This window comes from Mucor velutinosus, assembly GCF_035048745.1.
Source record: "Mucor velutinosus strain NIH1002 chromosome Unknown tig00001553, whole genome shotgun sequence".
In the NCBI taxonomy this organism is placed as follows: Eukaryota; Fungi; Mucoromycota; class Mucoromycetes; order Mucorales; family Mucoraceae; genus Mucor; species Mucor velutinosus.
In genome coordinates this window covers 655,940-682,085 of record NW_027041930.1, presented here as the reverse complement: position 1 = coordinate 682,085, position 26,146 = coordinate 655,940, and the positions used below count along the sequence as shown (strand labels likewise).

Sequence of the window (26,146 nt, the reverse complement as noted above, 5' to 3'; positions counted from 1 at the left end):
GCGCGCATCATTTAGTGTAACTGCAAAGAGAGCCCTTCTCTGTATAAAAAGAACATCCAGGATACACATCTTTTATATTTTGGTTTTTTTTTTTTTTTTTTTTTTTTTTTTTTTTTCTTGCTAAACATATATTCCCCAATACAACACATATAGCATGATGGATCAGACTCAAATACTCGACCCAAACTATTATGTCAATACGAGCACAGTGAACGCTAATATTATGCCAACAGCATCTACATCCACGCATATACCATTTGACCAATACCAGCAACAGCAACAGCAGCAACCACAGGCATCGCATCCTTCACAGGCTTACATTTACACTGACCCGCAACAGCAGTTACAGCAACAACAACAACAGCAGCAACATCAGCAGCAGTATCCAACCATAGATTTCTTTTATGAAACACCTCATATCCAGCCTACACCCAGCTCTTCACACACTTATACCACCACCAACACCAATACCATCAATACAATCATACCAACAACAAGTACATCCTATCAAAGTCCCTTGGTGAGTGATTCTCATTTACAACACATTACGAGATTGACATGATGTGTAACCCTTTCCCCTTTTTTAACCTTTGTAGACTACAAAACCATTGGACAGTAGCACTACTGGAGCAACAGCAACATCTTCATCTGTATCGGGAGTAGACGAAGATTATGTGCAAAATCTCGCCAATGAACTACAACATACCAAGCAGCTGCTCTCGCAGTATCAGCTAAGAACAGAGCAACTAATGGAGCTTGTAAAGAAACAGACTGACAAGATATCAGAATTACGTGAACAACTTGCAAATAAAAAATAGCTTACATGTTTGTTCCTTTATACCCTATCTATGAAATTGAGAGCGGCGAAACCGCTCGTCTCCCATCTACAAAGTCAGTCGATTCTGGCAACATGTGTGCAAATGAAATAGCCTACAAAAGGCAGCGAGAGTGCGTGGAGATGGGCAGCAAGTGTGGGTAGGTCTCTCATCAAGGAGGCCTTAAATAAGTCCCACCTTTGTCTCTTTCTCTTTCTCTTTCTCTTTCTTTTTGTCACACACTTTTTTTTTTCCATACATGTTGTGTGCGTGTCTATATATTGGCACCCTATAAATATCTCTTTCTCAGTCTTTTTTTTTCTTTTTTCTCTCCTCTTCTTTACCATGAACCCTTCCTCGCATTCCACCAAAAAGCCAACTTCATCATCAAACATCAACACAGAACATGAAAATTCAAACGGGATCATGGATAGACTGTCTGCTGCATTTCGCTCGCAGACTTCATTAGCAGATACAGGTAGTACTAGTAGCAGCAGCAGCAGCAGCAACACCAGCAAACCACCCAGCCTGAGAAAGCGTTCATCTGGCAGCTTCAGCCATCTTTACCGGCCCACGTCTTCCACACAAGATTCTATAGAAACGGCATCAAGAAGAAGAGACTCCAATGGCATCAACTATTCCAATTTCATATCAGCCATGACGGATTATCAGCAAAACAAGGGAGATCAGGACCCTCCCCTCTTTACCATTAGCAATAGCAGCAGCGCACTTTTAGCTCCATCCTCACCCAACAACACAGCCGCAACTGCAACCACAACACCTACACTCAACAACAACAACCGTGGAAGAATAGCCAAACGATTATCAGCCACATTCAATAACAACAACATCAATACCCCTATTCATCATAATCCACACGGTAACAGCACAAACGCTTCCAAGGTATCCAAAGCCATGAAAGATACCAAGCCAATTGAACCCGCTGAACTGGGTCATTTACTGCAGCAACAAGATACGATACACCCACTGTTGATCGACATGCGACCCTTGGAGGCATTTGAAAAATCGCACATCTGCGATTCTATCAATATCAATGTCCCTACCTTGCTCGTGAAACGCTATCGTCGAGGTGTGGTCAGTAACTTCAATCTAGAGAGCTTTATCACTACGCCCGAGGGAACCGATCTGTACCGTGCATGGCTCAAGCGTTACCAGCTGGACGACATTCAGTTTTTGCCCCAACATGCTCAGTGTATCTTATACGACGATCAGATGATAAACGATGCCAGTGCAGCCTGGATTCTCATGGGTGTGCTCGTTCAAAACACAAACTGTACTGTAAAGTGGTTGCATCATGGATACGAAGGGTTTAGCCACTGGGATTTCACACATACATATCAACAAGGCACACTGCATCATCGATCTGCTGTATCTAATTCACCTCCGGTACCGCTGCCTTCTACCAGCAAGAGCCAGTTATTCACTAGCAAGCTCAAAATGCCCGTGCCTATGGTATCGCGCAGTGCTACGACACTCTCTCACAAGAACAGCATGCATCACAACGTACCCAACAGCAATGTACAGCGACGAGCCAGTCTGTTCAGTCTAGATACCACCAGCATGCGTAAGGGAAATCACAGCAGCGGCATTGCATCCACCAGTGCCTTTCGACAGTGCAACAGTGGGAACCATCACACCATGTCGAGTATTACAGAACCAACTACTGCCAATAATCTATTTTCGCCCGAGGAAGATGCATTTCACACACCACTGGAGCAACTGCCAACAAGCGATGATCAGCAGCCCATGATGACTGCATTAGGCGACCTCACACCCAAAACAGAGAATGAATATGACTTTGTCATTTCAGAAATCATACCCAATTTCTTGTATTTGGGTCCAGAAATAGTAACAACAGATCAAGTGAGTGGCTTACGACAAAGATCTATAAAACGTGTGCTGAACATGGCTGAAGAATGTGATGATGATGTGCCAGGTCTCAAGGAGAACTTTGCCTATCAGAAAATTGCAGCCCGAGATACGGTGGAGATGCAGAATGTGCAGGGCACACTTAAGAAAGCGGTGCAAGTGATAGGTAAGCTAGCGTCGTCTCAAGACTCTGCTCCATACGTACTCACTCACAGTCAAATAGATGACTCAAAGAAACACCATGAACCCATCTATGTGCATTGCAAAGCAGGCAAGTCAAGATCAGCAGCAGCGATTCTGGCGTACCTAGTCATCTCTGAAAACTGGACATTAAAGAAAGCGTATCGACATATCGTCAAGGCAAGACCCAACATTTCTCCCAACATTGGATTTGTAGCAGAATTGATGAAGATGGAAGAAGTCGTTCATGGACAAGTGAGCAATTTTGCTGGGACAGACTGGCATCTAGCAGATTTGACAAATCCACCAAGCCCAGATACACAAAAGGAGATGGGTAGACTTGAAAAGGCGTGGAAGAGAGGTAGAGCATCGAGTAATGCGAGATCTAGGAGCACCTCTAGTGTCAGTAATAGTCGTGTACCTTTTCCAACATCCACAAGTCAAGTGCAGCAGCAACAGCAGCAGCAGCAACCACCATCTCATGGTGAATTCAAATAATGCAACTCGTATCCATACACTTTATCATTTTACATTTAATAAACGTGTATATCCAAACATGTCATCACCATGCAATGTTGGCGAGCAAAGACAGTATGGGTCACTGATATCTACCGCAAGGAACCCCAAAAGCCCCAATTCATACGCTTAAACTCGAGTTACAAAATGTTTCCCTTGTAGTATTAGATAAGCGCTGAACAGAGATATTTTTAGTGTTTGCTGTCATTCAACTGCAACAAGCTAAAGTTTATTCAAGCAAAAAAGGGAAAATTACAATGGCAACTAATATACAGGCAAATAATACACACAACATCATCATCTAAAGACAAGTTGAAGGCAAATAACCTCTCTTGACAGCCTCCTCAACGATAATCTTGGCCTCTACATCGGGAAGAGGAATGATACTAGCGATAATGACCTTTTCTTGCTTCTCATCAGGCTCCTCGAGGGTATCTAATTGAGACTGAAGCATGGAAGGAGGCATAAAGTGACCCACACGACCTTGAATACGCTGTAACAAGAGTTCATGCGTACCCTTCAAGTAGACAAAGATGACAGTGCCCAATTCAGCAGGCACTTCACGCAAAATATCACGATACACCTTCTTGAGAGAGGAACAGGTAACAACAACAACACGGTTAGGTGAGTTGACATCCAAATCATAGACTTCCTTGGCTTGCTCTGTTAAATGATCACGGATCAAGCGAAGCCAAGGCCAACGATCATCATCCTCCAATGGGTGACCTTTTGTTTGAAGGATGTTAGACCTTGCCTCTCTTCTCTAACCATCCACTTTGTAACTTACCTGCAGCCATCTTGTCAACATTTGATTGAGGATGAAGAGAATCGCCTTCCAGATAATGACAATTCAAGACTCTTTGCATCTCGGTTGCAACACTGGTCTTACCGCAACCAGCAGTACCCATTAAAACAAAGATTGGAACTGGAATTTTGCTCATGTTTGTTTGTGTGTGTGTGTTGTAATAAGAAAAGGAAAAAAAAAAAAAAAAAAAAAAAAAAGCTCAAATCTGAGATGGGCTCCTCTTTTTTTATATGAAACGGGAATCATCTCTCTGTCTCTTTTCCCGTCCATACAAAATCTTCCGAAACTGGGGTAGTTGATGGTTCATCAGTTGCAGTAGCGAGATTGCTTTGCTTATAAATTGAACTACCGTAATCTTCCCGTTTCTTGTGGTCCCCTTCTTCATCATCCTCTTTCTAATAAACTATTAGCTAAAATACTAAGATAGCATTATGAAGCTAATCTCGAAATGGTGTAATGCAAGGGACTGAACAGTATGGCAACAGTATGGCGGCTCTGTATGATCTTTCTCTCTCAACAAAAAAAAATGACATCTCACCTTCAGCTACTCTCCAACATCTCAACAATACATGATAGTTTGATTATCTAAGCAGACCTAAGCTCCCCTTTTTTTGACCTGGAACTGGTTTCCCGAGGTATATCTTAACTTTCTCACAAGATGTCAAGTTACACATCTTGTTACCCCATTCCCCATATATAAAGATGGAATGTAGCACAAATGACATTGTATATAAACTGATAATCCATTCATACATCTCATAGATACACATCTCATCCTTTTTCGATAGCATTTGTGTATATAGATACAGAATATTTGAATCCGCTTATGGGTATATCCGTGATTAAAGATTTAAGGTTCTGCCTCCCCTAGACTCCTTTTTATTACATAATGCCATCAAATAGGTAATCATCTCATTATCGTCAGGGCAGCGTATTCTTTAGGATGGAAAATAGTAATCCAACAAGGATTTACCATGTTTGGTTCCATTTGATCTATAGAGGCAAAGATATTGAGTCGTGGTTTTCTACTGATGTATGTAGCATCTACCTTTTCAGACGCTTGGAAACAGGGCCCCCATCATTGCTCGCATTACTCGAGTTACTGCTGCTCTCGGACTTTTCCTCTTGCAAGATAGCCCTTACCTCCACTTTACTAAGACACTCATCTACATGTCGATTGAATTGGGCATTATCCAGTTTCAATGGTCGATTACAGATAGGGCACACAAGTGCATTAAGGGTATCTTCTTGCTGTGCTTGCTGCTGATTCAATCGTTGCTGTTGCTCTTGGTATTCGGGAAGCGGAACTTTGGTAAAATACTAATCACATAATGTACGGATGAACTATTATGTCAAATGCAACATTGAATGCCTATTTTACCTTCATGACACTCTCATCTTCACTGCCTCGAGGTTTCATGATGGATATACGAATTCCCATCAGTCGTATGTTGATCGGGAGTTCCTTGATCAATAGCTCTTTCGCAATTCTCTCAATGTCTTTTGCTTTCCATATGTAGCTGGGAAATGTCTTTGACCGGATGCGAGATTCATACGTGACAGCCTTGAGTTTGATGCCCACATTGCGACCCATGTAGCCTGTTTTTTCTAGATCTTGTTCCAGCATGATGGACAGCTCCTTGACCTTTTTAAACAGCTCTTCTGGATCTGACATGGCGCCAAATGTGCGCTCTGTGCTCATGCTCTTTCTATCGTGGTCTGTGTTGAATGTGGTGCTACCAATACCAAGATAGCTTTTGAGCATAAATTGGAAGCTGATGGGACTCAGCAGTTTGTATAATACGGCGCTGCGAGAGTAAATGTCACCGCAAGTTCTGACACCGAGTGCATCCAGCACACGCTCAGTAACTCTGCCTACACCAGGAATCTGTCGCACGCGCAAATCCTTGACGAATTTGACAATGGATGCTCTGTCGATGGGTAAATAGTATTGGCCGTTAGGCTTGTTGATGTCGCTGCACACTTTGGCCAATGTCTTGTTACAAGCGATGCCTACAAGGTGAATTCGTTAAATCTACAGCACAAGGCTCCAGAAGCTGAGTGAATAGCCTTTACCTGCACTTGCTGTTAATTGAGTTGCTTCAAAAATTTCGCTACGAATTTGTTCTACTAATTGAACGGGTGTCAAGTCTGTTGTTTTGAGGTACTGCAGAACAAGTTAGGTCCCAGGCACCAAGCGACATACAGGCACCTCAACTCACTTACCTCTGTCAAGTTCAAATAAGCCTATTTCATAATGATTTCAATCTTTTCTGTTGCAGGTATCTTTCCATCAAGCTTTTCCTCGCTCATCAACTGCTTACCTCATCCAAGCTCATGGGCACAAAGTTCGGATCATACTTCTGGAATACAGCCCTCACTTTGTTGGATGCTTCTCTGTATTTGGGAAAATGCAGTGGGATCAAGACGAGCTCTGGACATAGTTTGCGAGCAATGAAGCCAGGCATGGCACTGCGAACACCGTACTGTCGAGCAAGGTAGTTGCTGGTACATAACATAGCCATGCCGCCTACAGCCATAGGCACCTCTTTCAAGCTTGGGTCCTCCAGTTCCTCCACAGATGCATAAAAGGCATCCATATCCATGTGGCAGATACATTGTGTCAAGTCTCTGGTGTCCTCTAAGTCTCGAATCATGTTGTCCACAATACGTTGTTCAAATGACAGGTCCTTGTCCTTGATCAGCTCATATTTGGCCAGAATGGCATTGATGCGTTGTGTTACTGCTTCATCTCGCTTCTTTTCTCGCTCAAAGAATTTTGATCCCTGTGTGTGTATGCATAGATCAGTGATCCAACATCCAAACACACAATCCAAACATAACAGCACCCACCTTGGAAAGCTCGTAAATCACTGCATTGACCTTTTCCTTGTCTACACTGCCCAAGCCAGCCTAGATAACGGTTAGGTCCACACATTGCCAGCAAGAATGGGGTGGGTCCAACCTTATTTGTGGAGGGTCCAGCAAGCAGATTTTTAAAAGACTTTTGCTCGTCCTCAGGTTCAGGATGCCTGACATCCAATGCCACCTGGTTGCTTTCCTCTTGTTGGTCCAGCGGTTCCTGCTCAAAATCCTCGTCTTCTTCATCAAAAAAGAAATCTTCTTCCTCGACTATCTGTGAAGAGAATTCAGCTGAATCGTCCATCTTCTGGAGGTGCTACGGAAAAGAAAAGAGAGAGAGAGAGAGAGAAATGTAAGGGCAATACAAAAACGGAAGCGGTTATTCAAACACCTGCCAAAATACGCACATCCGAGCATCTTTACTTTTGTGCAAGGTTTGAATTTTTTGTTTATCTCTTTTTTATTCTTTATACAACATGTTGAGAACAATTCAAAGCAGACGTCTCATTCGGCCCTTCACAAAGTTCGCGACCAACAGGTTTCGCTGTTTAGCTACTGTGGCCCAGGATGTCGAGAATGCCTATGATGTGGTTATTATTGGCGGTGGTGTAGCAGGTGCCACGCTGGCCTGCTCTCTTGGTAATTATGGTAACTGGATCTACATGACACTGCCACTAACCTGGTATACTCAGCCTCTCGTCCATCCATGCGTCAACACCGTATTGCATTAGTCGAAGCCATGGACCTGACAAGCGTCAAGCAATGGGAACCCAAAGCTGACAATTACTCGAATCGTGTCGTCTCTTTGACACCTGGTTCAATGGGGTTCTTTTCAAGTAAGTCAGTTATATAAAGTCACTGCTGTCATGGAGACCGAAACCCTAAATACGAGACAGAGATTGGCATGACAAAGCATATGGCGCTGGACAGAACAAACGGCTACAGAGACATGCAAGTGTGGGACGGTGTGACAGATGCTCGCATTCATCTGGATTCTGCATTACTGAAGAGCTACAATGTCAACAACACCATGGATGAAAACACAATTGCATATATCGTGGAAAATGTCAATGTCCAAAGTGCCGCTTTAAAAAGACTGGATGAATGTCGTGCTGAAGGATCTCATATTGACTTTATTCAAAAGGTCAAGGTAGCAGAAATTGAGAGATCATTGGAGAATAAGCCTCAGGAAGGCGAAGGATTGGATTTGCAAGATTGGCCTACAGTGCACTTGGATAACGGAAGAAAATTAAAGGCTCGCTTATTGGTAAATTGAGCAGAGGGTTTGCATGAGACACGAACTATTGACGATTGTGTGCATATTTCTTAGATTGGTGCTGATGGTATCAATAGTCCTGTGCGTAGCTTTGCTCATATTGATTCGCTCGGTTGGGATTACGATGCGCATGGTGTGGTCGCTACATTGAAGCTGGATCCTGAGCGTCCCAACAACACTGCCTGGCAACGATTCTTACCAACAGGTCCCATTGCTCTGCTTCCTGTAAGTGCTGCTATATGCGTGACATATAGAAACAGGCCAATTGACACGCGTCTTTTCCTAGTTGAACGATGAATACGCCTCCATGGTGTGGTCCACCAAGCCAGCCATTGCCAAAGCACTCAAGAACGTATCCGCCAAGGATTTCTGCAACCTAGTCAATGCAGCCTACAGAATGTCCCATGTGGATCTCAACTACCTGTACAAACAAATTGACCCCATCACATTTGAATCAAAATGCGATATACAAGAGGACTACCTTTGGAGAGAAAGTGTCGCAAAGAAATCACTGAATGATCAACAGGTGTTGGACAGAGAATATTCACTGCCACCTCAAGTGATTGACGTGCAAGACAAATCAAGAGCTTCTTTTCCTTTCAGATTGAGAAATTCGGAGCGTTATGTGGCTGAACGTGTTGCTCTTGTGGGCGATGCTGCTCACGCTACTCATCCCCTTGCTGGTCAGGGCCTAAACCAAGGCTTGCTTGATGTCGAATGTCTCTCTCAGTTACTGGAAAGAGGCACAGTGGAAGGACAAGATATTGGTAGTATTCATTTATTGAGACAGTACGCATCTGAGAGATATTTGCGCAACATCATGATGATTAGCTCCTGCGACAAGCTGCATCGCTTGTTCTCTACAGACGCTGCTCCAGTTGCTTGGATCCGTTCCATTGGTCTGAATGCTGTAGATAATCTGGATTTCGTCAAGGTATGTGCAACACACAGGCGATTTGTAATAGACACATGCTAAAACCTTATAACAGGCTGAGATCATGAAATATGCGATGGGCATAGAATACACTGGCGAATTCAGACACTGAATAAAAGATGGACATTGGTTGCTGCTGTTTAAACACCTGACGTTTCAAATGTGTAAATATGAACATGATTTTTGAAACAAAAGTTTGTTGTCTGTATTTCTCTTTTCTTCTTCACATCTAAAACTACCCACAAACATGCCTCCAACTGACTCGGATGGTCTGCTATCAGACATTGCAGAGAGTGTAATTTTATCCTGAGCCTTTAATCTGTCAACGACTAACGCTTCATCTCTCAGTCTGACCAGTACCAGGTCGTGCCTTCATTGGACGACGATTCGCAAGCGACAGAACAAAACGCCCTTGCCGTTGAGCCAGCTAGCGATTCAGTAGAAGACGAACCGGCGCCATCGAAGCCTCCACATCCTGCCCTAATGCTGTTGTTTCGTGTGATAAAGTTCATCATGCTACCGTTTTGCAAGATATTCTTTGCTCCTGCAGCACAAAAGACGTTTGTCAAGACAACTGTGATGGTTGTCACTCTTTCCTGGATCATTGTAACCAGCATCGTAGCCTACGTTATGTTTTACAACCAATATGTGCCACCTATCACTCATGTGCAACCCATTTGGTTTCATTACAAGGCTCTGCAAGGACCCACCGCCTGGGTCAATCTTCGTTCCATGGTAAGTACACTACAGGTAGCTTCTTTGCGATAGGTATTAATGGACATTTCATGTAGCCACTGCGACATGAACAAGTATATGATGTGTCTGTGCAATTGCACGTCCCTACGTCTGATACCAACTTTGATATTGGCAATTTCATGATTGATCTCGGTTTAAACACACAAAATGGGTCCGTTATCCTGCATTCAAGTCGACCGGGCATTTTGAGATATCAATCTCAAACGCAAAGAATCATGCGGGTGTTTGCAAAGGCGCTTCCTTTGCTTGTCGGGTTAACAGAAGAGAGTCAAGTAATTACAATCAAGCTAGTGGATAATTTTATGGAGCTCAAGGTGTGTACAGTGTGTGGAAGGTAACAGTAATAAGCTAATCTGGTTTGTTTCCTTAGTCAAGAGCCGTAGATTCTGTTTCGGTTGCTATTTCTGATCCAAGAATTCAAATCTATGATGCGAAGTTGATGATTCTTGCCAACTTCAAAGGTCTTCGGTAAGAGGACCCATGGAGAACTTCTTTTGCAATTAACTCATATCTCTTGATAGATACTACATGTATTTCCACAGCATTCTTACTGCACTTGCCTTTATATTTACATTTGCAAGCATCGAGTTTATATTTGCCACTGTTGCATGGAAAGGTTTTGGTGAGAACATGTGGCGCAAATTGTCCAGCTTCTTACTGGAAAATGAAAGGCCTGTTGATCCATCCTCTCTACAGAATGACCAAGCAGCATCAAATGGCAGCACAGAAGAGGAGGAGGAGCAAGAGCGATTGGATCAAGGGGACGATGCCCCTTCCGTCTCTGATGAATCTCTTAGTGTCAAGTCAGATTGATTATATAATACCCTAATAAATTAACAAGCAGCCATTACCTAATTCACACCAAGAAGTGTCCCAAATTTAAACCTTCTCGATATAAATGCCAGTTTAAAAAGAGGATGAGCTATAGTTGCAACAATCGCGATAAAGTTGTTGTTCGGAGCATTTACTTTTGTTGATTTATTGAGTTTTCGCAATGGAGTTTACTTGACAAATTAGTGAGCAGTAAAAACAAGAGTCTCCTTTTAAAAAAAACGCTTTTACTCACAGGAACAACCACGAGAAGGTAGAAGCTTTCTGCTCCCAACCCCTAGAATACACATGCTATTTCTTTTTATCGTGTACGACTACAGCGTGGACTTCGACGAGCTTCTACCACCGAGACATACACGGCTTGAGCAGCAGAAGAACATGATCAGGAAGCTCACATTCCCCACCCTTTGTTGATTCATGCGAGAATCCCAGTAGAGGAAACGTCCAACCACAGGCACGTTAGGTAAAGTGCCAAAGAAATAGCATCTTAAGTTTATTCGAAGCACTAGTATGAGCTTCGAGGAGCATTTACTAAAAAAAAAAAGGAGGGCTGCTAATAAGAGGCTAAGGGTAGAAGCCGTTATTGGTAATAATATAGCATAAATTAGGCACCAGATATTTGGCCGCTTGCTACAAGGTAGCCAAGCAACATTCGATTTAGCGGCTTTTACTACAAGATTCGCCAACACCTTCCCTATCGTTCTGTCGCATGTAATTAAGAGGCTATATCTGACAAAGAGACCAAACCTTAATTTCCAATTGAGCCACCTACTGAAACAGCGGTATTTTAAAATATGAATAGTTCAGCCTTCAAACCGCCCTAAATGAAGATTCATGGATTTCTGAAATCTTTCGACCTCAAAACCAAGCGACCCTATTGATAACACTGCTTTTCAGCTAAATCAAATTTTGTTTAGAATCTAATGGAGAATCTAATAAAGAAAGTTTCAAAAGCATTCGTCTAAACAATCAAACCGATTTTTAATATAATTGTTAAGCACAAAGAATAAAAGGATTATTATTTGTAGCGTATAAAAAACGTTCGATATTATAAAAACAAGAAAAGACTTATTTGAATAAGATCAGAAACAAAAACTAGAGATTTATTGATGAAGACAAGAGTTATTCTATCTATACTAAGTTCTGAATGCCAAAGTAGCAATTTATCTTGTACAACGCTTATCACATCTGATGAACCTCAGTATTTAGATAGCTGAGATGCACTTCAATTATCATAGCTTGTCCATGTTGTTGCACAACACAGACATATCTACCCATCAAGAATACCTTAATCTTTATAGACAGTTGTAGCCCTTCTGGCACAACACAAATTAAGTTGCCGCAATTACTGCTGCTACGGTACAAGACTGAGAATAAATCTACTGGTCGTGACGTCGGATAGGGTGCTCTCTCATTTTTCCCTGCCGCCATTTTTACCCTTTTTGCAAAACGCGTTCTAGTATCAAACCATGGTGGTTTTGGACACCGTTTGACTGATAATAACACTCTAGCTTCCGATAACTTTGTCTTGCACTGTTGGAAGAACTTGATACTGCTTCTTTAAAGTGGAATATATTAGATACTATTCGATAACGAGCACTAGAAGGCGTAGAATTAACACTAATTGAGTTTATTAGGTTTTAATGATTTTTTGCTTGTTTGAGTGAGTGCTGCTGCCATTCCTTTTCTGTTATCTCTCCTGTCTGCTTCTTTGGTCTTTGCCTGATCTCTGCTTGGTGTCGTTCGTTCTTTGGTTTTTCTATGGTGCTGGTATTGCTGCTGATGTTGTTGCTGCTGATAATCGGGTCTTTCATAGTGTACTATCTTTGGTGCATGCTCGTTCTCTGGTGTAGCTCGTTCTTTGGTTTGTCTATGGTTCTGCTGTTGCTGCTGCTGCTGCTGCTGCTGCTGCTAATATGGTCTTTCCTGGTTTACTGTCTTTGGTACGTGCTCGTTCTCTGGTCCATATTCGGTGATTGCGTGTCCTCTGGTCTATCTACGGTGGTGGTAAGTGGTAAGTATCTTTTTTCTTCTGGTCGCAATGATATAAAACTTCTTTGAACGTTTGTATTATTGCTTCCTTTCTCATGATAATGCATTCATGATGTTTACTTTGTTGCGTTTTTCTTCTTTTGTTGGTTGTGTTGCTTTACATCCGACTATTACCATGCATGTTGCTCATGTATGGATTTTTGTTGCAACAACAACGAGCTGTTCTGAACGTCTCTGGTGTTGTGCTTGTTATACTTTTCTTTGAATCACTTTATGTGAGTATCCCGTTTTTGCCTACGTACGACTATACTCCAATAGTGGTTTGTTCTTTTCTTCATTCTTTTATTATTTTTATGTTTCTTTGAAGCATACCATTTTTACGTTGTGTGGATGTGCCTATCACTGAAGCTCAACAAGACTTTATCTGAGGCTAGGAGGTAGATAGGCTGCCTCCACTTGGTTATCATTACTTACTTTAGTGATGATTGAGGGTCTCAATGCCTGAATTTAAAGCTAGGTGGTGTAAGTAAGACATTGTTAAGCACAAAGAATAAAAGGATTATTATTTGTAGCTTATAAAAAATGTTCGATATTATAAAAACAAGAAAAGACTTATTTGAATAAGATCAGACACAAAAACTAAAGATTTATTGATGAAGACAGGAGTTATTCTATTTATACTAAGTTCTGAATGCCAAAGTAGCAATTTATCTTGTACAACGCTTATCACATCTGGTGAACCTCAGTATTTAGATAGCTGAGATGCACTTCACTTATCATAGCTTGTCCATGTTGTTGCACAACACAGACATATCTACCCATCAAGAATACCTTAATCTTTATAGACAGTTGTAGCCCTTCTGGCACAACATTGCCCCCCCAGATTCAGGTACTTCTTGTGGACATTTCGTAATCTCAGATTACAAAACATCATGACAATATAGCACATAAAGCACTTTCCAATAAATAATTACCAAATGACACTGCATCCGAGATCAGTCAGTAAAAACCTTGTGTAAAAACCTTTCATAGGACAAAAATGTAAGGAAAAGACTTGATCCCATCATGCTAGTAGCCATTTAAGACCTGTTTGATCTACCACTCTGACCAATTTCGCGAGTAGTAGGAGTTCGCCAGTTAACTGTTTGAGGAGCTAACCTACGTTTACCAGCAGCCTTTGCACCTTCTCTTCGAGCCCAATACAACTCAATGTGCTTGGCCGAATCAAAGTTTTTCACAGGCTCCCAAGTATCTTCACTAGGATCATCGAACCCTTTCCATTTTACCTTATACTCATAGTTACCAGGAGATCCTCTATGATCAATCACAGCTTGAATTTCGTAATGCTCTGCAGAGAACTCATCAATTGTGATTGGCTGAGGATTCGCAGCGACTTGGTACTTGATATGATGGGTAGGCACATCTCGACTAAGGAGTGCACCCGTCTTGTCAGCCAGCACATAGGAACCTTTATCGGTTATATTATGAATCAAATAAGGTCCTTCATACCGTTCATCTAACTTATTTTGACGATGAACATTTTTAATCATAACTTTACTACCAATAGGATAGGGTTCGGCAATGACCTTATGTTTCTTCGCAAAGTTAGCATGATCAGCATTTTGTGTATCCACAATACGCTTAGAAATAGCCGGGATAAGAACATCTTGTACAAAACGGTATCGTTTGTCAATGAGTCTATTATCAGCTTTCTCCAAACGTTTGGAATAGTCCACCTTTGAGTAATCAGCCAGACCATTTGGTTGACGATTAAACAAAAGTGTATACGGACGAGATTTATGTAGCCGAGCATACTTGACATTGATGCAGTAATTCACCCACGGAATGAAGTGCTCCCATTGATCCCTCTTACCTTTTAACAACTTGATAGTCGTTAACTTACATATTTTGATAAATGACTCAGAAACCGAGTTACCCAATGGATTGTACCCTAATGACAGGCGATGGTCTATCCCACTGATGTCCATCATAGCACGGACCACCTCATTTATCCATTCCAGGCCTCTGTCTGAAGTCAACTTGATTGGCCATCCAAAAAGTGAGAAAACTTGAAGCATTTCCCTGGCAATTGTCGTAGCCTTCTTGTCTGGAATGCATCTTATCACAGTAAATCTCGTAAAGTAATCAGTAAGGACAAATAGAAAGTTGCTGCCGAAAGAGCTAGTAACACCCATATCACCGAGATCCATGCACCAATGATCCAAAGGTTGGGCTGCATTGACACTACGGAAAGGATGATATCCCTCTCTAGCGATATTGTACCTGTTACACTCGTCACAATCAGCTAATATTCTTTCTATGTCTTTCCGAATGTTCACCCAGTGAAACCCTTCATGATGAATTGCAGTTTCAACATGTTTGATCCCAAAATGTCCAACCAGATGCTGAGCAATGATCATATTGTCTCTTTCATTAGCAGGAGGAGTGATATAGTCAGCAAACCTAAGCGTACGCAATATGAATTCCTTTTGCTTTTGCGAGACAGCTGTGGTGGTGCCATCTTTGATAAGAGTAGCGTTTACCGCAGTGCGTGCATGGTTGCTAAAAAAATTAGATCGTAACGCCTTAGTTGTCTTGACCAAAATACGTTTCATTGGAGGCGAAGGTGTGACAACCTTGAGTTTGTTTTTGGAACCCTTTTTCTTTCTCTTTACACTTTCACCACCATCAGCATAGTACCTGCCCCCCAGAAGATGTCGTGCTGAAGCATCAGCATCCGAATCTTCGTAAAGTCGAGATAAAGCATCAGGAATTACGTTAAGGACACCGGGCAAATGCACAATATCGAAAGTATAAGAAAAAATGGTCTCCCACCATCCAAGCATGAGTGCATTGGGGACTTCCTGTGTATTCAAGTAGATCAGACTCTTATGGTCCGTATGTAAGGTAAACTCTCGCATATACAGAAAACGATGAAACTTAACCAAGGCATAGCAAATCCCTAGCAATTCCCTTTTCGTAGTACTGTAGTTACGCTCAGAAACAGACAATTTACGAGATACGAGACCTACATATCGAATTTCATCGTTGACCACTTGATATAAAACCGCGCCAAGAGCAGTTAAACTAGCATCAGTAGCCAAGTGAAATCGAATCGAAAAATCAGGAGGTGACAGCACAAGTGCCATCGTAAGTGCATCCTTCAAGTCGGCAATCGCTTTTGTATGAGACTCATTCCAAACATCTGTTAGATCTTTGTACTGTTTCAAGCTATCAAGATCTCGAGTCAGACGAGAATAACATGGAATGGCAGCACGAAAGTACGACATTAAACCCAAGAAAGATGCCAATTGACGACCAGTGGTAATAGCCGGCCAATCTGCAATGTTGGTAAGTTTTCTACCGTCAGGCAGTAATTTACCATTAATAACACTCCATCCCAAGAGATAAATACTACGCTGAGCGAAGACGACTTTCTCAGGATTGAGCACCAAATTAGCATCGGTTAAACGACGAATTACCTCAGCAACCAACGCATAGTGATCTTGTAGGCTCCCATTACTACTGCATAAGATGTCATCTACATAGCAGGAAACCGAGTGATCACCATCAGTAGGAAACGAAGTAGAACTAGAGCTTGTATTCAAATCAGAGAGCAGTGTTTGCAATGTGCGTACAACCACCGATCCGACATGGCGAATTCCATAAGCAGCCTTTTTATGGGTGTATTGGATATTCGTGAAGGGACAAGTAAATGAAACTTTATGAGCTTGCTCTGGATCCAAACCAAAGCTAGTAAAGCAAGCATGGATATCGAGACAAGTATGAATCATTTTCGTACCAATGCTCTGATGGATATGAGAGATCAAAGGTAACTGTTGTTTGTCATCCACTTCCAAGATAGCATTCAACTTACGAACGTCACACACCACTCTAGGCTTAGACATTGTGTAATTACCATCAGCGTCCTTTTTCTTTACAACCAACAACGGATGATTGAAACGTGTATGACTAGCAGATCTTTCAACAACACCCTCATCAAGCCATATCTGAATTTGTTTGGCAACAGCATCACGATAAGCTTCAGGCAAAGGATATTGAGCTCGCCAAGCGACAGCACCTGGTTTAGTATCAAGCTTAATAATCGAATCCGGCAGATTACACTGAGTATTCTTCATATCAATGCGCGAATTCTCTTCTAATAACCCCTTTAGTGCAAGTAGAAACGGTTGTCTCTCTTCCTCACTACCAAAAGGATGTGCGTTTGGAGTAATACCATCATCAATAGGATCTGGTACACGAGGACCTGATTGAAAGCCATGTTGACTCACCAAGCCCGTAAGACCAATGCCAAGCTTGGACAAAATATCCATACCAAGCAATACAGGTACGTTTTCCTCAGAATAGAATGGAAATACTTCAAACAAATGGTTTTTATTTGATTTATTGTAGCTAATGTGCAAACGTACCGCACCTATTCTAGGCACAGTCGTTACTTCATGAGCCATTTGAACAAAGCTCTCATCATCATCATTAGCCTCAAATCCAGCAAGAGAGGTTCCTCCTAAGAATTGAAAGAACTTGTCAGTGACGCACGAAAACGTAGCACCCGTATCCACTAAGCCAAAGCAAATGACATTTTGAACCACAATAGGAACACAAATAGCATTGGTGGTCATAGTAGGTGGAGCACTAAATCTAGCATCGAACTTACATTGCTGAGCAAATATATTTTGTAGCGTATCGTCGTCCACAGACATGCTACTCATCTCTTTTTCAAGAAGAATAGACTGGGCACGATTCACCAGGTCAGTATCCTCAAAGATACCATGAGCTTCACTCATCACAGCATCTTGGTCAACATCAACATTGTCACTACCACCAGAAGAAGGAGCAAGGACAACATCATCCACCGATTGTTCAGCAGAGGAGAGAGCAGGGGAAGAAGCACCTTTCTCAGCTAACGCACGATCAACACGAGCAGAGAGAAAAGCAGCTTGGATTGCAGCATCCATCGAATGTTTGCCACCACGTTTCTTAGTCATGGCACGCAAAACTTTTTTACCACCATTGCCCTGATGGGTGTTACCACCACCAGTACGAATAGCAGTGTTGCAGTGATGTATCTGCCCCTTTGGTCGAGGACCATTACATTTGGAGCAAGTCCCTTCAGCAACATGTTCAGCAAATGTTTTGCCAAAACGATTAGCACTAGAACGTGGAGAGTTGGACGAGGGACCATTGGATCTCGACGAAGAGCTACTTTGAAAAGCGTTTCCACTAGAAGAAGGTGCGTACCGAGACTTCTTTGCTTCGTTCGAAACAGGTATGTCAGCAGCGCGTTTTCTTCCATCAAAAACAGAGCCCAAAGATTCTTGACCCGTCTCAATAGCCATCATATCCATCTTGCGCACGAGAGAGGACACATAATCAATGTCATAAAATGACGATTCTGGTGCCTGACTCATAGCAACCATTAGCAACCTAGCGGTAACCTTGGGGAAAGCGTCAAAAAACACCATCGCTACGACACCCTTATCACTGATGTCAGCTCTATTTCTCAACGTCTTAAACCGCTCTACGAAACCATCAACGGATTCTTCGTTTTCTTTAGTACAACGAAGAAACTCCCTAATTCTTTCGAATCTGAGCTGTTCTTTTGGTGTACCAAAACGACCGATGATAGCTCCCTTCAAGGTAGCCCAGGACACAGTGGAGCCAGATGCTTTCACAAACTCATCAAGCCAATTGCGAAGATCGCCGGGAAGACAAGGAGGAAGCAAACGATACCAGTGTTCGTCAAGATCAAGCGTGCAACTGCTCAACTTATCGGAAAACCGGCGACAACACTCCTCAATGTTGGCAAAAACTTCCTTTTTTTCATCTTTGACACGTCCAAACCATTGGAACAAAGGAAGATCATCAGGTACAGTTGAACTATTAGCCGCACCTTGACTAACCACTGTTACTTTGGAAGGACTCTGGTTAGGTGTGACCATAGAGAGAGCTTTCTCTATAGCCTCCAAGTTAGAGCACTTCTTCGACAGGGCAGCCTTCAAAGCGTCGACCTCTTCGTCCGACTTGTCCCCACTGTTCGCAACTTCAGCGATCAACCCATGAACCTCCTGACGAAGTCGCTCTACAGCTCCTCCGTACGAAAGCTCGCTTCCAACAGCTTGAACATCTGAACTCTTGTTCTGTTCTGCAGGAGACACAGTAGAATCATTCATAGTCATATTTTCGGTTTAAATTAGATAGGTAGGTTAAAATCTGGAAGATTCTGATTTACACGATCTTAAAAAATGTTAAGCACAAAGAATAAAAGGATTATTATTTGTAGCTTATAAAAAATGTTCGATATTATAAAAACAAGAAAAGACTTATTTGAATAAGATCAGACACAAAAACTAAAGATTTATTGATGAAGACAGGAGTTATTCTATTTATACTAAGTTCTGAATGCCAAAGTAGCAATTTATCTTGTACAACGCTTATCACATCTGGTGAACCTCAGTATTTAGATAGCTGAGATGCACTTCACTTATCATAGCTTGTCCATGTTGTTGCACAACACAGACATATCTACCCATCAAGAATACCTTAATCTTTATAGACAGTTGTAGCCCTTCTGGCACAACAGACATGCTCTAGCACCTGAGGGAAATTTGATGATAGCTACCGCTATATTGCTATATATAGCGGTGTTTAAAATTTTGCCTCACATCAAAACAGGGGGAAACCCTCGCAAAATTTTTTTTAGGTCAGCGGAGTTTTCAAGCAATTTAATTGGCTCAGAAATTGAAGCAGAGGAGGATTACAACTAGCTGATCCCCTATGGATTTGCCATTTAGTATGATATTGTGTTTATAATAAAAGGGTAACCAAATAGATACAAATTAAAGCTTTCTTTATTCAAAAAAAAGATAATGAGGTGCCATATATTTGATCTAGCATCTATTATACAGTTTTCTATGTTAGACGTCTTTTACACTGACCATGTCAGGAGATTATACAGATACTACTACTTCATTATTACAGTGTTGTTTACATCATTATTGTTACAAAAATTGTGTTTTGAGCTATTGAAATTCGCATTGAAAGTAGCATGTTCCTATGACAGAATTTATGAAAAAAAAAGATGGTATAATTGGATTTTAGATTAGATGGGGTTGATGCCGAGAAATAGAAGTTTTTTTTTTTTGAAATAAGGCAATTTTGATTAATAAGGCTCCTATAAGAACCTATTGATTACAAGCAATTACGAGTAATATATCGATAGACGAACTGTTGCGAAATATTGTATTCAAAACTGCTTGTTGTTAATATCTTGCTTCGTTGTGGTGTGGCAAAAGGTTAAAGCAGCTGTGCTGGGCATTTTATCAAGAAGGGTGAACAACTAATCCTAGCCCAATGTTGATTCTAGAGACTTTACATGAGGACCATTATACACTTCTGGTAAGGGGTCGAGCAAGCAATTTTAGACTATTTGGGCAGGAACTGATCTGTAGGGCCCTGAAGATTCACGAAAATTAATGCTACTGCTGCAAGAAAGATCTCAAACGTTAGATGCTTCTTGAGTTTACATTAGGAAGAGTATTACAAACAAGTTGGTACATTTCTAGTAGATGCTTTCCTTTGAAAACCATGAAAACCATGAAAAGCCAGCCTGTTTAAATATAAACGCTGGGTAAGCTATTAAGAGTGGTACCATTTGATGCTGCTTCAATTCTGTACAAACTGACTATGCAGCACTGGAAACAGCGTATGCTACTGAGTAAAGATATTTGATTTTGACTGATTTTTTTATATACTTTTTGGCCCCATCTGGTGCGCTCCCGTCTTTATATACACTTATGTAGGCATCGAGATAGATGCATGGACTCATAATCCAGTGAATAGATCTTTTGACCACCAATAAGAATGCTTTAGGTTGGCTGCATTTAACATCGTTTATGATAGATGTTGTTAATAGTTTATATACAATGGGCTTGAACCTAGTGAAGTTTATTAAATGTTGTAGATGAATAAAGCAAAGCGGGTTTAAGGATTAAGCCAGTTCCACCTTTTTGTAGGTGTGCTACTACCAGTATGGAATAATATAAAGCAGACTAATGTGTCATTTCTAAACTGAATTTCTAAATACGAAGAAACACTTAGTTCGAGCATAGATCATATTAAATCATACTTTGGCATGAATTTATTTACGATTCCAGTTATGGCATGTTAAGGACTATAGATTGGATCTATTGTCCTATTAGCCAAATCATCCCATCTAGTACCTTATCCTCACATCAATTCCCTCAGCTCGAACAGTATATAAACCCTTTTATTTCCAATGTAATAAACGATATTTTTTACCTGATTAATTTTAAACAATTTATTTCTGATTAATCGCAGACAAGGGTGAAGTAAACCTAAATCAGTGGTGGTATCCTAACAACTACACTTCTGTTCAAAATGCATCGGAAGATACATTTAGGTGCTATTTATTATGCTAGGGTCCACAGTTTGATAATAAACTGTTATATAATAAGATTAATAATTTACCCTGCAAGTGTTTTGCTTGATTTACTCAGAGATTCATACAAACAGCTCAAAATTGTAGTATGAAATCTTATTAAGACGTTTGATCTAGAAAAAAAATATCAACTCATTTTGCTTATAAGAGTCAATTCGTGGCATGCTTTGTGTGTCATAAACCCACTTTTATTCTAGCTCTTGGTCACCGCAGTAACCATTGCTTTTTCGGCTGATTACAAATTAAATTACCACGAAGAACAGCATAAATGCATGCCATCTTTGACAGCATCAGATGGGCGGGGAGAAGCTTTCATGTATTCCGTGCTTCTTCCGACTCTTCCGTAATTTAAAGTCTATTTGTTGTGCCTGAATCGGCGAAATGAAACATCAACGATGATTTAGCCCAGCCGCCTTCCTTTTACAAAATGTTGGTAAAGAGCATTTGTGGATTTACGCGCCAGGTAATATTAGAGCTAGTCTAATATACTTCTGCTTGACCTTATTTATAGATTCATCTACATCATCATCATCTCACAGTTTGCTGCCTTGATTCGCTCTTTACCACAAATGAAATGCATGTATGACACTCTCATGTAAACTCCTGTCCCTCGAAAGAAGATCGTTTGGAAATCAGAGAAGAGTCAGTTTCCAACGGCACCAGAACCAGTAAAGGAAAGCTTCCGTCGTATCACAACTAAGTTTTTTGTGTTCGCGTAAATTAATATGTAATAATATAAATAGGGCGCATTTCTCGAGACGATCGACCTCTCTTTTCTTTACAGCATACGATACGACTTATCTTTACAAAATGACTATTGAAGCAGATACTTTCCCCATAGGCTACTTTTATATCATCTCCAAAATGAATGGATTGGCTTTGGATATTGACCTTTCTGAAGGTCCCGCCAAGGTAAGCACCCTTTCTCGTGAAAACTCGAAAGATACGTTAAGTGTGTTATATTGTAGGCTGGTGCTAAGCTTGTCACTGCTACCAAAAAGGAAGATAAACTTGAAAGAGACTCCCAACTTTGGATTCACCAAAATGGTGCGTAACTGGAGATACACAAAATTGACAGTTATATTAAACGACTTACTGTTCACCAGGTTTCTTGACCAACAAATCTGTTGGTTTAGTCATGGACATTGGCAAATCAAAAAAGTTTATTGGTGAGTACAGGATCGACATTAAATCAGCATCCAAAGCTTAGTTAGTGCCAATATAGACATCTTTACTGGCCATGATCATTTATACGTTGACACTATGAAGCACGAAGAGAGTGTAAGTGTTATAAAGGTCGCAACTTCAACTCGGAACAGGCACTGAATGTAACACAAACTTTTATACACACGTATAGGCTAATGATCAGCGCTTTGGATACTCCAGTGAACATGGACATATCTACACCTTGTCAGACGCCAATGATGTCGTTGACATCCGCAAGAAGAATCCTGAAGTTGGAGCTACCATCATGATTTACAAGAAGGCTGAAGTCGTGGAAGAGGGCATCAACCAACTCTGGGATCTTCAACTCGCAGATCCACCCAAGCAAATTGATTCTTCCGATGACGAGGATGATGACAACAAGAGCGCTCGTTTAAGTGCTTGGTTTGGTAGCTGGTGGGGCTGGGGAGACGATGACAAAAACGACGTCTTGAGAGAGAAGGAGCTGGAGAAGGCTCACAAGAAGGTTTATGAAAAGAAAAAGTCCAACTTGACTTACGAAGTGATTGCTGGTGCTGTTGCAGCTGAGGCCGTGAAGCAAATCATTGCAAAGCAAGAGCAAGAAGGTCAAACTGTTCATTTCAAAGGTAATACGCTGTACAGAACATCTCAAAAACTGCCATTAACCTTTCTGAACCCACATAGGCGCTAAGCAAGCAGTCGCTGCATATGCTGCCAAGGAAATGGTTCAAATGCTTATGGAGAGAGGTACCGATGATGACGACGCTGACGATGACGAAGAAACCAAAGAAAAGAAGCAAACTATGCTCCAAAAAATGGCAGAGAAGGCCGCCGTTAACTACTACGAATCTAAATGCAAATAATTTAGCATTGTGTAAATCATACCATAGCAAAAAGCTGAAAACTTTATATATTTATGCATTAAAATAAAAAGTATCACTGTTTGCTCACAATAAGTCTTTACATATATTCCTATGTGCTTTACCGAATTGGCTCCATTTTTATTATTAATTCATATCAACTACTGCTAGTATCTCTTCGTCAAGTTGATGCGAAGGTCTACTGGTTTGACAGATCCGTAGCCTTCGCCTATACATTCATCTTTGTGAATTGTATCATCTGACAAGCGCCATTCAAATTTGCGTACTAAACATTAGGTGTGTAAGGAGTCCATTAGCAACAGTAATGCCTCCTCATAATCATTTGGACTTACATAGCATGGACAAAAATACACGTTGCTCAGCATAGCTAAAGTACATTCCAGGGCAAGTATGGCTTCCACCGCCAAAGGTTACAAAATTGCTGCCATGTTTGTTTGATGCAAGGTCCGTAGCGCCGAGAAACCTTTCTGGTTTGAACTCTTGGCCGTCTTCCCAGCTCATATGGGTTGCAGTGATATCAACATCAACAGATGTGCCTTTGGTGATTAACAAGCCTTCAATCTCTACATCTCTGGAAGCAACGCGGTTCAGTGTTTTAGTAAGGGGACTATTCAAGCGAAGAGTCTAAGAAAGGCATTAGCATCTATTGGTATTTGCATTCATATTGGTGATGGCAAACCTCCTTAATTACAGCGTCCAAGTACTTCATTTCTTTCAAGTCTTCTTTTGTAGGAAGAACGTCTTCAGGCTCATCACCGAGGACAGACAGCACTTCTTCTCTTGCCTTCTTTTGAATATCTATGTTGCGTCCCATTTGTGCAATGGCAAATGCTAGCGAGATAGCTGTCGTATCATGGCCTGTGTGAAAAGAATTGTCAGTTAAATGCGATGCAAAGACTGCAACATCCATCAACATACCAGCAAGAAAGAAGCCGGCAATGTTTCTCTAATTTATATATTACTAAACAATCAATTATCGCTAGGTTTCGCATAATCACACACCTTTAATTCCAAATCAGAGAGCTTGCCTTCACCCTGGTGTTCTGCTTCCAACATAAGTGTCAAGATATCTTTCTCAGCCTCAGGGATGGTGGAAAATCTAGAGTCTTTTGAGTTCATCTCGGCTTTTCTTTCCATTACTACTTTGTCAATACTGCCCAAGAGTTTATCGAGATCTCTGTGAGCAGCAACTCTGTGAGGAAACATCCATTTCAACTCGTCATCAAATATTTGAAACAGGATGAAAAAGGGGTCGGTCAAATTTTCTCTGATATTATCATACACTTTGATCCACTCATTATCTACCACCGAGACGCATTCAAAGTCGAATCCTGAATGTAAATATATCAGCAGGAATGCCTCTGGTTATGGCATTTATTGCATGTCTTACCAAATCCAGCAACACTAATGGCATCCAGGGTCATTCTCCCACAGACATCAGTTACACAGAGGTTTTCTAATCCGAGAGTTTCCATCATTTTTATGGCCTTTTGGCTCAATTGACCAAAGATATTGATCGGAAGCGCCTTATGAAAAGCAGGATTAATGACCTAAGAAACAGCGTTAAGTTTAGATCAAATAGACTTGTGTTGTGCAATGCTAGACCTTACTTTTCGATGTCTTCTCCATTCAGCACCTTCGAGCGAACCAACATGCTTTCCACCAATAAATCTGTAAACCAGACTACCTGCTCTTCCAAACATGTTCTCTGCCTTGGGAAATGTTTCTGATTTGAGTGAGTAAACTATACTGCTACCGTGTTTTAAAGTAAAACCTTACCAGAATCATTGAGAATGGCCTTGTTGATAGTGGGGTTTGTAGATCTGATTTGCCAGCCCACATGCGAGGGCTCCTATGCAGGCTTGTCAGACCAACAAGCAACAGCTCTATAAGGATACTTACCACAAATACACCATTGGCTTTATCCAGCAGAGGAAGCGCAAGCTGCTTTCTTTGGTCATATATACGATCGCCACGGAGAATGGACTTGATAAGGTCTATATATGTGATGCAAGGAAGACCGTTGAAATGCTTTGGAGGAACAGTGAGTAACCTGTAGACATAGCCAGTTAAGAGAGACACCGTAACAGCTGCACTGATGCTGACTACTGTCTTTTTGTTCTTCTTGATACATGGTAAACACACGCTGACAAATTTTTCGTCTAGGTACTTTAAGTTTTCAGTAACAAAATTCATATTGTATGAAAAGAAGATGGGTATGAAAATGCCACAAATCGAAAACGAGCCTCCTTTTATACGCTGTTGTTTTATGAGCGGCCTATTAGGGCTGCACGGCCCAGACATACATTTTTTATGAGTCAAATCAATCCGTATTCTCGGAGACGCAGATCAATGTTGCTCAAACAAGTGTTACGGAGATTAATCATTTCTGATCCCCTTCCATCTCTGCCCAAATGTATATGGATATGTTCTTATATTGCGGTGTGTTATAGACTATTCGCCCAGATACACTGTTTATCCCTGCACCCCCTCAAACGTTGGCTGTACTTCATATCAAATGGAAAAGCTCTATGTACTGGATGCAATTGATGCTGTTCTTCTCAAGCTCGTATTCAACATATAGAACTTTCTGGAGATAGACAGTCGATGGTATACTACTACGTGGATCATCATACTTAGACGTTGCACTCGCGCTTCATTGTGTCTCCTGTACTCCTGATTAAAATCAAATTTTCAGCCTAGAATCAATCACTGAGACGTAGGAATAGCCATGATGGGATGTG

At 41.2% G+C, this 26,146-nt stretch overlaps 9 protein-coding genes across 9 annotated transcripts; 5 read left to right on the top strand and 4 right to left on the bottom strand.

Moving 5' to 3' along the window:
• Window positions 1-154: 154 nt before the first annotated feature.
• On the top strand, window positions 155-818 carry fma1_2 (Methionine aminopeptidase 1; the record flags this gene model as incomplete). Its single annotated transcript, XM_064826829.1, has 2 exons — window positions 155-520; window positions 597-818. 2 exons carry the CDS (start codon window positions 155-157, stop codon window positions 816-818), a joined length of 588 nt encoding a protein of 195 aa, XP_064675886.1.
• Window positions 819-1,160: 342 nt separating this feature from the next.
• On the top strand, window positions 1,161-3,383 carry ATC70_007569 (uncharacterized protein; the record flags this gene model as incomplete). Its single annotated transcript, XM_064826828.1, has 2 exons — window positions 1,161-2,871; window positions 2,929-3,383. The coding sequence occupies 2 exons, from the start codon at window positions 1,161-1,163 to the stop codon at window positions 3,381-3,383; spliced, it is 2,166 nt and encodes a 721-aa protein (XP_064675885.1).
• A 319-nt stretch (window positions 3,384-3,702) lies between these two features.
• DTR1 (Dityrosine transporter 1) lies at window positions 3,703-4,342 on the bottom strand (the record flags this gene model as incomplete). The annotated part of the gene is made up of 2 exons (XM_064826827.1): window positions 3,703-4,127; window positions 4,189-4,342. The coding sequence occupies 2 exons, from the start codon at window positions 4,340-4,342 to the stop codon at window positions 3,703-3,705; spliced, it is 579 nt and encodes a 192-aa protein (XP_064675884.1).
• Window positions 4,343-5,144: 802 nt separating this feature from the next.
• On the bottom strand, window positions 5,145-7,372 carry ATC70_007567 (uncharacterized protein; the record flags this gene model as incomplete). The annotated part of the gene is made up of 8 exons (XM_064826826.1): window positions 5,145-5,199; window positions 5,255-5,526; window positions 5,588-6,219; window positions 6,283-6,373; window positions 6,433-6,453; window positions 6,531-6,992; window positions 7,060-7,119; window positions 7,172-7,372. 8 exons carry the CDS (start codon window positions 7,370-7,372, stop codon window positions 5,145-5,147), a joined length of 1,794 nt encoding a protein of 597 aa, XP_064675883.1.
• A 172-nt stretch (window positions 7,373-7,544) lies between these two features.
• ATC70_007566 (uncharacterized protein) lies at window positions 7,545-9,390 on the top strand (the record flags this gene model as incomplete). The annotated part of the gene is made up of 6 exons (XM_064826825.1): window positions 7,545-7,707; window positions 7,761-7,904; window positions 7,965-8,335; window positions 8,399-8,569; window positions 8,631-9,278; window positions 9,334-9,390. 6 exons carry the CDS (start codon window positions 7,545-7,547, stop codon window positions 9,388-9,390), a joined length of 1,554 nt encoding a protein of 517 aa, XP_064675882.1.
• Window positions 9,391-9,525: 135 nt separating this feature from the next.
• Window positions 9,526-10,847, top strand: IMD1_2 (inosine-5'-monophosphate dehydrogenase; the record flags this gene model as incomplete). The annotated part of the gene is made up of 5 exons (XM_064826824.1): window positions 9,526-9,573; window positions 9,627-10,013; window positions 10,070-10,348; window positions 10,405-10,502; window positions 10,556-10,847. 5 exons carry the CDS (start codon window positions 9,526-9,528, stop codon window positions 10,845-10,847), a joined length of 1,104 nt encoding a protein of 367 aa, XP_064675881.1.
• A 3,089-nt stretch (window positions 10,848-13,936) lies between these two features.
• Window positions 13,937-19,054, bottom strand: NOP12 (Nucleolar protein 12; the record flags this gene model as incomplete). The annotated part of the gene is made up of 1 exon (XM_064826823.1): window positions 13,937-19,054. The coding sequence occupies one exon, from the start codon at window positions 19,052-19,054 to the stop codon at window positions 13,937-13,939; it is 5,118 nt and encodes a 1,705-aa protein (XP_064675880.1).
• A 3,092-nt stretch (window positions 19,055-22,146) lies between these two features.
• Window positions 22,147-23,384, top strand: KRE5_9 (killer toxin resistant protein; the record flags this gene model as incomplete). The annotated part of the gene is made up of 6 exons (XM_064826822.1): window positions 22,147-22,248; window positions 22,305-22,383; window positions 22,443-22,505; window positions 22,562-22,617; window positions 22,694-23,147; window positions 23,206-23,384. The coding sequence occupies 6 exons, from the start codon at window positions 22,147-22,149 to the stop codon at window positions 23,382-23,384; spliced, it is 933 nt and encodes a 310-aa protein (XP_064675879.1).
• Window positions 23,385-23,548: 164 nt separating this feature from the next.
• ATC70_007562 (uncharacterized protein) lies at window positions 23,549-25,598 on the bottom strand (the record flags this gene model as incomplete). Its single annotated transcript, XM_064826821.1, has 9 exons — window positions 23,549-23,667; window positions 23,735-24,026; window positions 24,082-24,260; window positions 24,321-24,348; window positions 24,405-24,733; window positions 24,793-24,952; window positions 25,013-25,128; window positions 25,182-25,254; window positions 25,305-25,598. 9 exons carry the CDS (start codon window positions 25,596-25,598, stop codon window positions 23,549-23,551), a joined length of 1,590 nt encoding a protein of 529 aa, XP_064675878.1.
• Between the last annotated feature and the right edge of the window lie 548 nt (window positions 25,599-26,146).